The 15,818-nt window shown below is 37.2% G+C and overlaps 1 protein-coding gene across 1 annotated transcript in view; it reads right to left on the reverse strand.

Annotated features, from left to right (window-relative positions):
* cacna1ha (calcium channel, voltage-dependent, T type, alpha 1H subunit a) overlaps positions 1–14,421 on the reverse strand; it is a 112,872-nt gene extending 98,451 nt beyond the window's left edge. Inside the window, exons 1-2 of the mRNA XM_079872084.1 lie at positions 14,142–14,421; positions 11,597–11,933 (exon numbers count right to left, since the gene is read on the reverse strand). Coding sequence (XP_079728210.1) covers positions 11,597–11,909 — 313 coding nt within the window. The 5' untranslated portion in view covers positions 11,910–11,933; positions 14,142–14,421. The remainder of the gene's footprint in view (positions 1–11,596; positions 11,934–14,141) is intronic.
* Between the last annotated feature and the right edge of the window lie 1,397 nt (positions 14,422–15,818).

A 15,818-nucleotide genomic window follows, 5' to 3' on the forward strand; every position in this document is an offset into this window, starting at 1 on the left:
CTGCAGCATACAGAGCCATCTTTAAAAATTTATTATTTTCATTAGCTTGACACCATAAAGACTGCATATTTAGAAGTCAAGTCTTTTATAGGATCTCTTGCATAAAAAAGGCATTATTAATAATCAAAACAAGGGGAAAAGGGGAAAAATGTGACAGCAAAACTCAATTCACATCCCAGCATGTTTAGGGCAGGGTGAATTTAACATCTGCTGAACCAGAAACATAAAACAAGCTTTATTGTCATCTTCTGTCAAGTGAGCTTTGCTCTCCTTGTGTCCAATTGTCACTCTCAATGCACATTTCAAACTGGCATCAACACCTGATCCGCAGCTTTTAACACACTGTCATTTGTGTGTGTGGTCTATCTTCAAAGTGAGAAGGCAGCTGAATCAACACAATCGTGAAACATCTCAGTCAGAGAGAAGCCCAGTTCGAGAGCATGCTGGTATTTGGGAACGGATGCTTCAGAATTGTCTCCTGTGACAACTGGTTATAAGCGAGACTTATAGAGACTCAAATACAGACAGGGGCCGTCAGACAGCAAAAAGTAGCAGTGCTATTGTTTTCACAGATGGGAAATTTTTCTGCCACTGTTGGCTCTTTTATGAGGCCGGAATATATCCGTCTCCCTCAAATGCAGAGGATCCCAGCTGGCCGCTGCTCCCCAGGGAGGTCCATTGCGACCTAAACAGCCACCTCCCACCAGCCACTCAAATATCATCCTTTCAGTTCTCACCTCGTATAAACACTTCACAGAGCCAGGTGGATTTGAGGTTCACCAAAGGGACCCGTCCATGGCAGCCTTCAAAATCGATTGCCACTTAGTTTTTCAATCATGCCCTTTGCTTCTCTGTCTTTTGTTTATAACTGTCTGTTGGGAATAAATCACACAAGTCTATTGCACCACGCCTTACACGAACAAATCAATAACCGCTGAGATCAACAACACCTCGGAGACTGTGACATGTAGGATATATACATTGTCAGCTGTTGACTGCGTGAGTAGAGAAGATTTTGTCTTGTTGTGACAAAGTCACAAAATAAAACAAGTATATTTCAAGCTCATTTTAAGTATACTTTAGTTAAGTTCATGTATATTTTAAAGTATACTTTATTCAGTAAGAATACTAATATCAATGTACTAGAAGATTACTTGCAAGTGTAACAACAGTAAACTTTGAGTACTCAACTTGTTTACAACTAAGTTTTTTGTTTGTACTGCAACAATACTAGAAGTGAACTTATATAGGTATTGATATTTTACTAGTCAAATACTACATGTAGCACATTTTTTAGTTTATGAAAGTACACTTTGAAGTATTCTCTCAGTAAACTACTAGTTTAGTAGTTTTATACTGCAAGAACTTTTAAGTTTGTATGCTGTTTAATGTTTGATGATTGCGTTATTTAACATTTACCTAAGCAATCTTCTATCACCTGCTTCTGCTTCTTCTTCATCTGTGTTTCCAGAGATTCTGTGCTAGATGATGCGTAATAGCTGTATAACAGTGAAAACACGGATAGCAGGAAAATCTATCTATAAATTACAGAAACGTCTGTCTGTCTGTCTGTCTGTCTGTCTGTCTGTCTGTGTGTGTGTCTGTTCCTCGCATATCTCTCGAACCGTTAGTCCGATTACTTTCAAACTCGACAGGTGTCTTGCCACGGGCACGAGTAAGTGCAGTGCCAAGTTTGACATTGTTTGGATGAGAAATGCAAAAGATATCGTTAAATATATCATTTTTAGAAGGTTGTGGTTTAAAAATAAACATTCTGACATTAGAGAGTTGTATCGGTCAAAGAAGCCCCAAGAAGGTTGTGGTTTAAAAATAAACATTCTGACATAAACACTCAGTCAGCTGCACTGTTTACTTCTGAATATTATAGTTTGGTTCCCGAACGTGATAAATCCATCTATCTATAAATTACAGAAACGTCCGTCTGTCTGTCTGTGTGTTATTCGCATATCTCTCGAATGTGAGATAACCACTAAATGTGTGAAAACCACTATTTTGTTTCAAACTTTCACATAGCATCTTTAGGTTATAACAACATTGAAAATCAAAATCTGGATTTGAATTTTTTAAGATTTATTATAAAAACTGATTATTTTTTTTCCCAAAAATGCAATAAATTCATGACTTTTTTTTTTTTCAAAATGCAATTAATCCATTGAATCAATATAAAGTTATTTTTGATCATATTGCCATCGCAAGAAATATCTCCTGAACTTTTTTGACGGCGATCAGCTCACAAAAACTGATTTTGCACGGGCACTTTCCACTGCTCCCTGAATCGAGGCGCTTATTCATTTGTGGATGTAAACTGAATCTGTAAGTCAGCTATGCTGTTTACTTCTGAATATTATATTTCATTCTGGTGCGCTTAACGTTGTCGCTACTGTGTAATAGTAGCCTATGCTATTCACCAACTAAACATATCCTATTCAATGCGTTCACAGTCTCTTTCACGGGCATCATTTGTAGTGGCCTATACACAAACTGTTTACTCAAGCGCAGCGTTTTCTCGGAGTTCACTGTGTGCTTTCTACCATGCACAAAAAAAAATGTCACTGAACTTTCGCTGTGTAATTGTAACAATGAGCACTCAAACACACCAAACCAACAATTACTAAAAACACACACAAAAACTGATTTTGCACGGGCATTTTTTGCACTAGTTCAGTAAATGGGGGGAAAATAAAGTAGATTTGAAGTAAATTCCTATGTAATCTTAAAGTACACAAAACTTCAGATAAATTAATATTTTCAAACAATGCAAGTTTATAAGACAGCATGAAAACTATGTGAAATAACTGTGAAAGAGTAAACACATCTACAAGTATACTTAGAATATTAATTTATACATTATGTATATCTCGATCAAAAGATTGAGCACAAGTATAGGCCAAATATACTTAGATCTGTCAGTACAAGTCAAGTATACTTTAGTATACTTACTTCCTTATTTTTAGTTTAAAGCTACAATATGTTATTTTTTTCCGCCGCCAGGGGTCGCTAACCTTTTACAATAACAAAGGCGTAGGTTGATGACGCAGTGATAAGCAGAATGATGGGACTTGCCGTCATGCTTATGGATCTAATAATGTTTATGGATGAGTGAAAACATTCATGTTTTTTTACATGACTGTGGTATGAAGTGGGTCGCGATTGTTAAGAGACAGATATCAGCGCCACACGCGAGTCCAGCGGATATAAAGGAATAAGTAAGGGATAATGCCCGACGAGGTGTCCATTAAAAGAAATTAATGGACGACGTGGAGGCGTGAACCGTCCGACGCGAAGCGGAGGTCCATTAATTTCTGTTAATGGACACCTCGAAGGGCATTATCCCGCTTATACCATGGTCACTTACGAAAGAAAGAAATATTTAATCAATTAATAATACTTTAATGTGTTTTAGAGTAAAAATCGTGAGGGTTTTTATTTATTAAGTCGAGCGCACTATTTAATATCTCCCGTATACAGGCGTTGCCAAGTAACGTGGCCACAGCGACCCGACCGCAGCAGTTGATCAGTGAGTTTGAGCCAGCGCAATCATTTAGAACTGTCATCAGGCAAATTGACGGGACGCCTTTCCTAGGTGTACATTATCACTTTTTAATGGACACCCTGCAGCCAATCAGAATCGTGTATTCACCCAGACCATGGTATAAGGACATTTAATTCTACCGAACTACCCGCAAGTGTAGAATTACTACTCACACAGGTCAGTTTATTTGACGAATTAAACTTGTGAGGTAAAGCAGCGCTGTTTAACTGGTCTAACGTTACACTATCATACTAAACAGCATTTGAGTGTGTTGAAAGTTATAATGTTATTCTATGTGTTAGTTTGTTTGCTATGTATGAGACTAGCAGTAAGCTAAGATCAACATTAGAATAACATACTGATCATATTCTAACATTTCATCATGTTTAGCTATATAACATTGATTTGTTATATGTACATTTGCTCACCTGTCTAATAAAGTACATGCAAGAGCGGCGTCCCTGTCAAGTCGTGACTCGTGAAGCTCTGTCAAGTCGAAGTTAGTCGCGGATGTGGAGCTCTCGGTATCTCGAAAACACCACACTGATATTGATCCTCGTTTTAGTTCTCCTTTTGTCCCAAAGTCTGCTTGCCATGGTCCATAATGTTTGAACGAAACAACAACAGCGTGCCGCTAGACGTTATGCACTACGCAGTTGTCCATGTCTGTCGCCATGGTTACTATGGCAGTACAAGCGGAAACCAGGGATAACGTGGATATTACGTCATTGACAGGCGACAAGTGAAGAGGGATGGGCACTTTTTAAAATTGTGAATTTCTCTGAATTTACAAATTCTTGGACACGTTTAGGAGAATGGAAGTACACAAATGAAAGAAATATTTAACACTGTGCGAGTGGTTTTTGGATGTATTGATACAAAATTCTTACATATTGTACCTTTAAAAGAAGTATACTAATGGCACACTTAAATAAACTTCTTTTTCGTAAGGGCAGTGCTTCAAGCTCACACATAAATACATTCATAAAATATGCAACAGCTATTAAATACTCAAATTTGTTTTCATAGTCAACGGGATTTGCGTATACATAATCAGGAGGATAAATTATAACATCTATAAGCTTGCCTCATGAATATTAATTATGTGACGTGTCATTGTCACAGATTCAGCCAGCATGCCATCAGCACCAGCTCCACCCACTCTAGTGGAAAACTGCCTTCATTTCACCATCTGGGCACTATGAACACCGGGTCATGCCGTACGGGGTAGCTAACTCACCTTCAGTCTTCCAAAGCTTCATGGATGAGGTGTTCCGGGACATGCTCCAGACAGAGATTTGTCATCAATTACATCAATGATATCCTTATCTACTCCCAAAACCTGCCACGCCATGCCACGCCACACCTTTGTTTTATGTTTGATCTCGTTTTTGAATAATATTAAACTGCACACGGGTTCTGCAAACTTGCCTCCAGTGGATCAATGTTACAGGGGGAGGGTACTGTCACGGATTCAGCCAGCATGCCATCAAACCAGCACCAGGTCCTTCAACTCCATCCACTCGTTCACAAAACACAATTCAAGGTTTGATCTGCTTAGATAAATGCCAAACTTGCTAGCAGGTTATTATTTAGTTCACTCAAACGCATCATTTATACCCCATTTATATAAAGGATATAAAATACACCTCACTATAGAAAATATCCACAACATAAAAAATATTGCAAGTTACATTGGTATATACAATTAAGCAAATTCACAGCTGAACTATTAAATATTTGACTATGTCTGCATTGTCAACAGGATTTGAGGAGGAACTAAAAGTTGGGGGGATATTACAAAACTTGTAAGCTTGGCTTATGAATATTAAGTATGCGATGTGATCTAACCCTGATTTGTAGAAAAGCAGGTAAGTGGGTACTAATCATGCTAGCATTACTGCTAACTGTTTACACGTCTATTAAGGCTTTGTTGATAAAAATCAGTTGGCAAAGGCATGTGTTTCTGGTGCTCTTCGGTTAAATATTGACAGATTTAGGTTTTGTTTTTTTAGAATTTTTTACTTCATAACACGAAATCTTGCCCTGAAAAGGTTGAAATGGTCCTAAAAATAGTCACACTTGTACTCCTCGTGATCAAAAATGACCGCATTAGAAATTAACGGGCAACTAATTCCATTTAGTGGAAACGTAAAGCACCTCATACAGCATGTTTTTACGACAACAGCCTATGCAATATCCAAGTTGTCCATTCTGCCTAGCATGTGACTTTGGTTCAAATGTAAGTTGTAATAATTAATTAATCTCTTACAGGATGTGTTTGATAGATCAAACCAGCTAATACAGTGATTCAGTTTACTGGCTCTCAGTTAACCAGATCAATCGCCAGCATACTATGATTTGTACATTATAAAAAAAAAATCTTCTAAAAACAGTGCTTGTGCATTGTTAATATCTTGATGTTTTATTAACAAAGTTCGGGAGGAGCATGTTCAGATGATCAACCCAATCAGAAGAGGCCTATATATACATAGCCGACTCGCCTATGTTTCTCAACAGTTTTTCTGCATCCCTCAGCCACCCCGACTCCTCACTCTCCACTGGTTCCTATCCCAGCCAGGGATACAGGGGGAGCACTCTGGGTTTGGGGTCAAATTCAGAGCTCGGAGCCCTCCCCTCGGACAGCACGCCAAATACGCATACTCAAATCTGATTATTTGTAGGTGTGAACTCAATTTTTTTGTCTGCATATTTTCACCATCGATATGGTCTAATTAAAATTGGTTAATTATTGTCATGCATCTTTTTTGTTGATGAAATTGACAACCACTGATTAGCACTGATAACAGCAGTTTTGCTTTTTACTTTGATTAAAATTCTGCACACATATCAATATAGAAAACTGTTGCTAAGATACAACGAATGTTAAATAAAGAAGCTTTAAATCACTGGAGAGTGATGTTTCAGCAAGCAGCATTTTAACAGCCATCTAAAGCTACAATATCACCCATCCTAACCACAACATGAGAAACCTGTCCAAATTGCTGTCGGGGAACAGGCTGCCACCTGCTGTATCGTTTGTAGTCTTGAAGTCAAGTCTAAACTACACATCCAGATCGTTGCCCCTCAGTGACTTTGGCACGAATAGCTGTTGTTTTGCACTGTTAAGCCTGAGACCCATTATCATTATCTAGACTCAAACACACAGTGTCATAAAAATGCCATCCAGAGCTTTTACCACCCCGGAGGATCAGTATGAAAGTTTAAACGTGCATTAATGTTTACAGTCATGACCTGACCCATGAAGCTCACTTGTGCTGCAGATCTGAATCATGTGTACAGGTTGTACTTTAAAGGCACAGACACATGTGCCTTTACCGCTATTGTGCATTTGAAGACATAAAACTACGAGAAGACAGTCTTGTTAGTTACGTGCCATTGCTCTAAAGACTGTGAGCTGCAGGCCTAAAGATATACAGAAATCCAGCTGAAATGATATTAATCCTCAAACACTCCTCTAATCAGCATGCTTTGGCTGTGACTGACTTCTCTTCTCCATATGCCCTAGACCAATAAATCATTCAGCTTCCTCTCCTATAGCTACATTCAAAGACTAGAGGTTATACAAGCACTGATTCTCATCAGACTCTGCTGTCTTCAACCGAAACAGCATCAGATCTCCAAACGTCCACTCTAATTTCATCCTTTAAACACAATACAGATGCAACATGATGATCCTAAATCAGGATGTACTGTAGGCTTATGTCGTGACGTGAAGCTATAAGTGCATTTGTTCCTGTCAGTTTCGTGCCCTGAGTGGGGTTTCAAAAACAAGAACATGTTGAGAGACTGCAATCTCTTTCACTGTGTCTCACCCTTTCTCTGCCAGCACAGCCTTTCTTTGTTTCCCTGTGATGCACAACCCATGACCTATCCCACAGTGTCAAGCTTCACAGTCAAACTGAATGATCCACACCGTAAACATATGCTTTCATTTAATGGTGAGAAGTTGTGTTGCATGGGTGGAAAAAGATAAAACCTGCAGCAAGACAAGCTCGCGTTGTGCTATATGACAATATTTCCTGATAATAGAGGAAATTATACTGATACCATCGTTGTTGTTTCTTTGGTAACTTGCACCTCGTACGATGCCTCGTCACCTCGTCAAATTTGGGATTATTTGACTTACAACACTACAAACCCTCTTGATGATATGAACATGATATTAATCCAGTTTTTTTAACTGAACTCAATTAGTCTTTCTTCAATCTTTACTTAAAGAGCTAATCCCAGCTAACAAAAATATGCACTAAGGCCGTGTGTCCACCAAAGCGTTTTTTCACGCGGCTGGCGTGTTTTGTCAATTGTTTTCAATGGGAGCGCCACGTTTTTAAAACGCCATGAGCGTAACGAGGCGCTGAGCGTCTTTTTCACGCTGAAGCGCTGAGTGTTCGGCGTTTTTTACAGGTCGCCGAGAGTTGAAGAATGTTCAACTTTTGTTAAAACGCAGCGCTCATCACTGTCACTTTTTACCCAACCGTCCAATCACAGTGGAGGAGGGGGGGGGGGGGGGGGACTAATACCACACCGACCAACCGCGTCCGCCACTTTCTGCTTGTACAACGTAAGTCAACAGATGACAACAACAAGCATAATAACGGAACAAAATCATTTAAAACAAGAGCCAGAGAAAATACATTACATTGTATTTACATTGCCAAAACACTCTCAAGCGCTCACAGCTAGGCGTTTTCAGCAGAGCGCCTAGCGTTTTCAGCTGGTTAAAAACGCTTTGGTGGACAAACGGCCTAAGAATGTTTTGTTAATGTTGCCATTAAGTTATGAAAATGCAATTTCTGATGTTCTCTGAAAACTCTCTTAATGTTTTTTTTTAGGTTATGCAAATGTTAAGGTTACTGAATGTTAACATTAAATTTTATTATTTTCCAAACATTATGGGATTGGGAACGTTACTTTTGAATGTTCTCTGAACATTCTGAAACAAGTAGTGTTTAAAAAAAAAAAAAAAAACATTCCATGAACGATGAAGAAATAAAATGTTTGTGCCAACAAAACTGAAGTTTAACTGAAGTCAGCACTTTCTGCTTGCTAGGAAAGTTTTGCGTTTGGTGAGCTAATAAAATATTAAAACTCAAATATTATTTTATGATTATTTTATTTTAAATAATATTTATTTAAATATTTTGTGTTCAGTTATTTAATTATGTCATCTGGTATCATGGACTCGCTCTCTCGTTTCATACAAACGCAGCTGCTACCATTTTGTGATGTTTTTTTTGTACACTGTAATGGATTATACGATAACAAACGGGTACAATTTTAAAACAGTTTCATCTCAAATCAATATCTATTACCCCATAATTATTTATGTGGCATGTATAAGTGGTATGACTCCGTATCCCTTAAATATCCGTCTAGTTAGAATCCGCTTGCTAGCAACTGCTTTCATTGCGGAAGCTTTCCATTTAAAGACCTAATAAAATATTTCAACTCAAGTCAATATTTTGTGTCTAATTATTTACTTATGTGGAAATTAACCGTGTAATAAGCGGGATAATGTACATCCAGCTGTTTGTTATTGCAGAATACCTTCAGGGTGATGCAAGTCCTGATCATCCTGTCAGGGTTTATTCTGCGATAACAACAGGGTGGATCTACATTATCCCTTACTTAATATTACTGTGAGAAGAAATGTTTGCTCATAGCTTTGAGATAATCTTGCCAGAATGTTAGCTCAATTTCCGAGAACTTTTCCTGTTAGGTGGGATCACCCTCATGTCATTCTAAACCTGTATTGTTTTCTTTTTTTTCTTCTTCTTTTTTTTTGTGAAACCTAAAATTAGATATTCTGAAAAATGTTTCTGTGTTCTTTTCTGTCCATCCATTGAAAGTCAATGGGGACTAATATTGTTTTGGAGGCCCACTGACGTTCAGTGTATGGACAAAAATAGTCTAGAAGTTTTCTAGAAGAAAGTTTTTTCACAGAAGAAAGAAAGTCATACAGGTTTGGAACGATATTGATTTTTTACTGAACTATCCCCTATCCATGGCAACATGCCTGCTCTCAGCAGACTGAACATTGTCATTGTGGTCCAGGTGTACATCTCAACAGGATACTCGTATGGCCATATGAACACTGCACACATGGGGCCAGTTGCATAAACATAGTTATGTTAAGACAGTGTTTTAAGATCTAGAATGACCCACTAGCAGTTAGTCAAAGGGCAGTTAATCTTACTTTTTGGTATCAAATTAGGCCAATCGACATTTTTATGTAACTGCCTTAAAAAAGTTATGAACAGACTTAAAGAAAAAAAAGTTGATGCCTAGCTTGTAAAACGAGTCTTACCAGTTTATGCAATCAGCTCATTATCTAAATCTAAACACATTAATAACTCCCTAAGAGGCAAATGCAAATACCTTTTTTGTCTTTTGAGAGCAGCTCTTTTGATCTATCTAGAAAAACCAAAATAGTGAGAATAAAGATAATCACCAGGCAAAGGTCATGTTTAATAAAATATTATAAAATATATATTTATTTATTTTTGGAGAAGAGTTGGCAGCCATTGCTAACAACGACACACACAGTCCCAGTTCTGCCATTGATTTATACAATATGTCAGAATACAGATTAATCATCACCTCAGTAAAAAAGTGTTATGGCCTCGCAACACGTGCCTAAGGGCGAGAAAGCTCATGTATGACTAATCAAAATAAAGATGATACATACTTTCATCTGACAAGCATGCTCGTTTGCAGCCTTCATTTTACACTGCTGAACACTGACGCTGGCGTATCTAACTGACCCAAAAACAAGCACACAAAATAATAGAAACAGAAGAGCAGAAGACAGTTAGAAAGATGAAAGAATATAAATGACCCAAACTTATGAATAGTAATTAAATGAACAACCAGCAGTTTTCCCCTTCGTGTATTGTTGGGAGGGCGACAAATGGCATTTCCTCTCATCATTTAAATTTCAGCTGTTCTGTACATTTGTCTAAATATAAAGTGAAATGTTGCAGTGATGTGTATTGTCATTTCTCTAATGTTGCACACAGAACTGCATGCTTGGTGCATAGATCCTAATTGTGATTATAATAATCCAAAAGACATTTGAGCAAGTGAAGCTGCCATTTATATGCATTATATGTAAAGTGCCCCACCATGAAAAATGTAAACAACTCACATAAAGAAGATTTAAACGGAAAATGCATTTCCACACAACGCTAAGTAGCCCGCAAAACGCATTTGGAAATAATACAAATTGCAGTGGGGTTTTCCACATCCTCCAAATATCCCACAAAGTGCTTTCTATATCCAAGCAGAACCACATGACAACAAATCCATTAAGTCTTTAAACACTAATCATGGGTCTAATTGCTCTCTTTACAGCTGTCAGTCAGAAAGTGATGTAAAACATAATGCACTTCATACCACAATGCGGCCATTATAAATGTAATATGAAAACAATTACAACCTAAGTTTAATTTGCTTAATGGCTAAGCAACAAAAAGCAAATCACAAAATGGAGGAAACTCCAGTGCACATATGAGGCCAGCAAGTCCAATTCATCATTAAAAACTAGAAACCATAAGCATTGTATTTAATCTTATCTCTATCTAGATCATAAAATAATATCTACAAAGTGCCAGGCTGCATTTTGCGCATCACTTCTAAAGAGACTCAGCAGAGAGCTTGAGCCGCCCCTTCAGCTAATGAAGCTATTTATAAAATAGTGCTCTTAATTGCAACACTGCCAAAAGGACGAATCTTCGGGAAGCCTACACCGGTGGGAGAACGAGATCAGCTCTTATTTGTTGTTAAGAGTTTCCTGTCAAAATACACGCAGGAAGCTGCAAGCTGTCACGGCAACCAGCCAGCCATTCAGCATACACCTACAGATCCTAATTGATACCAAAGTCCTGCAAGGTCCAAGAAAAAACTAAACTGTAATTAATAGGCTATTGTGTATTAAGGCCAAAGTCATCAGCGTAAACTTTAAAACCACATACTAAATTGCTAAATAGTAGTTTCAGATGAAAACATTAGTTAAAGGATATGGGTTGCAAACCATCCTGAGACACCAGCTCCGTGGACGAGTGGTCTGTTTGATGCAGAAGAACACCACGGGCGCCAGCATCGGGTAGGGGGGCTGCTCCTCCTCATCAGAGGCCAAATCCGGAGTGGGGTCCCGGGCCCCGGTCCCCTGTGTCTGAGAGCTCTCATGGACGGGGATCCATGTGCTGCTCTTTTCCTCCTCATCGCCGATCTCTTCACTGGGACCGGGCGCCCGGTACAGGGCTGAAATGGGAACGCTTACCTCTCCTCTCTCCAAGTAATGAAAGTGTTCTCTCCCCTCGCCATCAGTCATGATAAAGCGTCTGACAATGGAATCCTGTAGTTAAAAGAACAAATATGTCAAACGAACAATGACATATGGCAAGCCGATTTAACAATTATTCCTTTATAGTAACTAGTATCTATTTTTATGTTACTAGTAATCTATACAATATATACAAGTAATCCAATAGTAACTAGCTCCTTTTCAATTTCATTAGTATTGAAGTTTCATTTCGATTAGTATTAAAGGACAAGTTCGGTATTTTACACTTAAAGCAGATCGTTTATGATGAAATAGAACGGTTAAGATTAAAATTTGGACACATGCTGCTGTCCCGAGAATTTTAGGTTCTTTCGCTTCTCCCCCCCCACCTACAGAATGGCAGCCTATGGGCACTGGAACAATCCTTCCAAAAAACACATTAAACTTTTGTTTACAAAGACGTGAAACTCACCGAGTGGTCAGGGGTGTTCACTGATATGCTCACACAAAAATCGCTGCAAAAGATGCTTTCCAAAAGGTTTTATCGTACTTTTTGTCCAAGTTTTTTTTTTTTTTTGTGTGTTTGACAAAAACTACGATAAAACCTGTTGGAAAGCATCTTTTGCAGCGATTTTTGTGTGAGCATATCAGTGAACACCCCTGACCACTCGGTGAGTTTCACGTCTTTGTAAACGAAAGTTTAATGCGCAAGTATTTGTATATACCAGCACCATTGTTTATTCAATTATTCATTAGTACTTATTCTATCTACTAGTCACTATCCCAGTAGTAATAGGCCTAAATAACTATTACACAGTTAATGGTAACATATAGCCAACTGTTCCAAAATGTATTTAAAATACATTTATTTCACAAATATGTGAATGTATGTATTCAAATACATGAACATATTTACTGGCATATCACTTGAGACTTACTGATATACATATAATTAAACTTTATTTGGGGTACTTCTTTATTGCACAATGCACATTTAATAAATGTATTTCGTAGATAGAGTATGTTTCAGCTTTACTAGCACACAGTTAATATATGCTAGTACCTATGAAACACTAGCATCACAAATGTAAGCATTTCTTTTATCTTAGCCACTAGTTATGTTTTACTTGTCTTATGTATCTAGTCAAATGGTTTTTACAGTTCAATTTCAAAATGTTACTAGTAGAACTATAGACCTTATGTAGCCCCGCCCCTTTTCAGGTTGCGCTCCTTGTCTTTTGATTTCAGGTCTGTATTTTCACAGCGATTTTGCTTGTTTATTAATGAACGGCTCGTTTTAAAATCTTCCCGGTTGAGTGACATTTGTTAAGTCATCTGCTTTAAACATTACCTAGTCCTCATGATAACTTTCATTAACTTTACATTAAGTAAATCCACTTCAAAAGCTAATTACTTATGGACAGCAATGCCATAGAAATATACAGAGCGACAGCAAAAACGGAAGTTAAAAGACAATATTCAAAAGATGGCGGCGCCCTAGTTTCTGTGGCACATAAGGTCTATATAGGCCTAGTGAACAATTCAAATGATAGTTGGTACTTGCACACTGAGTCCGAAAATTTCGTATGCGTTTTTTTCGTGATTTGGTGGCTCTGAATTGTCAAAACACCATTCAAAATGCATGCTACGCGAAAAACTCAGAAAATCTAACCTGATCCGAATTTTTCTATGACAGGCGAAAATTTCGGACATGAATTTCGGACCTTAAATGTTTAATAATAAGTAGGCCTATAGTGTCTAAAGAATTAGTAAAACAGTGACTAGCGAAAGTAACTAGTAGGCTAAAACTAATTAAAAACAAATAATTTGAGTATAATTTAATTTAATAATTTAAGTAGGCCTACTAATAAAATGTAATATACTAGTGAAGAGGACTGAATGTAAAATTGGCTTGCCATAGGATGTGTGTATTAAATGAAAGATAGTTGATTGTCACGGTTTTGTACAGTGAAGAGATAAGCGCTTGTAAGATCCATCAAAGAGACAAGATATCAAGCTCCATTGCAATAATCTCCTAGTTGTACATATTATAAATTAAAAGGGATCATGAATCAATATATACTAGTCCTGAAGTTTAATGAGAAAAAAAAAAACGTTTCGAAAATCATATCTGCGCACAGCTGCCGTGGAAAATAATCCTGTTATGAATATTTGTAGCTTATCTTCCTAAAGTATTTCTAATTTTCTACACAAAAACATACTGTGACGGAAATTGATTTTAAACACAACTTACAAAACAAAACAAAACAAATAAGTTACCTTATAGATAAGGAATTGGAGGTTCCCATAAGCATCTCCTTTACTTTCAGTGTACCGCAGAAAAATCCGTTCTGGTGAAAGACAGAGACTCGCTGAGATCCATTTGTCTCTTTCAAATGCAGTTTCTGCCTCTTAACGACGTAAGTCCTTCGATTTTCTTTAAAATGAACAAATCTTGAGTGATTTATCCCAAAACATGTCAGACTGTCTCAGGTGTGAAGCGAGAAAAGCCATTATCCAAAGAAGAAACTGCGAAAGGGTTTGGCGCATCTATGTTGGTCGGGATTCTCCCTTGATGTGACACGCCAAACTTCTAGTGAGCAGAACGCGCGCGAGCACGTGACGCTTCATTTGGCGTTACCCGCATTACTTCACACCAGATACTCTTTTATCATTCTTGTTAAGACAGAATAGGCTACAATATCTATATATACGATGAAGGCATGCTTAAGTAATTAAATCTAGTAAAATTACAATCGAAGGCTATTCACTCAATAGACATGAGAAAAATCTGACTACAATTAGACTACTGAAAATATTAAAAGTGTAGGCTAACGTTATGCGAAAAGAAATAATTTCGAATGAATCTGTTCACATTTTCGTACTCACCTATGATTAACTTAGCTGCAATCCTCTGATTCTCACAATATGCGTGTTTTCCCTTGTCCCAGTCACCAGTTAACACCCTCAGATAGGCTGCAATAATTATAAAAAATTTAGACAAATCTAGCATTTACGTCAATAAATTTAGGAATTGAGACAACAGGATGGCCTCAAACTGATTTTCAGCTCTGTTTATTGAATTGTCACCATCGACCATTTTATGTTGGTGACAAAATAATTTACATCACATCACACATGTAACTTAACTTAGCCCTATAATGCTCATAGTAATATTTGTTTCTGGTATTATATGTTACAGGTCCTTGCAGTCGGGAGGACTGTAAAAGCAGTGAAAAACTTAATGAGAGTAAATGAGAGAGATAGAAAAGATTGCTTGTCACTCAAGCGGTCCTGTGTTTTGCATTTCAGAGTCATTAAGACATGAAAGAAATATATCCTTTAGCCTACATATAGGCTAAATACTTAAATCAAATCACAATAAATGAAAGAAAGAAAGAAAGAAAGAAAGAAAGAAAGAAAGAAAGAAAGAAAGAAAGAAAGAAAGAAAGAAACAAACAAACAAACAAACAAACAAAGAAAGAAAAGAAAGCCTAACAACATGTTGCTGACAGTTAACTTACACAGATGCTCAGATTCTTTCACACAACTGGCTGAACTCAGGTAAGTATCTCTACCTCAGGTAAGTATCTCAGGTAAACAACTCAGGTAAGTAATTTCACGTAAATGACTCAAGTAAGTGATAGAACGGACACTAATGGTTGATATGAATTTAAATGAATTTAACTAACCTTAACAGTAAATGAGAGAGCCAAGTGGTTCTCTGTGTTGTCAGGATGCACTGCAGTTGTCATGGTAACTCTACTCTCTCAACTGCCACCCATAATTAAAAAAATGCAGCTCAACTGTTCAATGCAAACTCATTATAATACATTAAAGTTATAAAAAGATATTGTATACACATGCAAATATATATATATATATATATATATGTATATATGTATATATATATATATATATATATATATATATATATATATACAAATAATTTAATAT

The sequence above is a fragment of the Squalius cephalus genome, assembly GCF_949319135.1.
Source record: "Squalius cephalus genome assembly, chromosome: 1".
NCBI lineage: Eukaryota > Metazoa > Chordata > Actinopteri > Cypriniformes > Leuciscidae > Squalius > Squalius cephalus.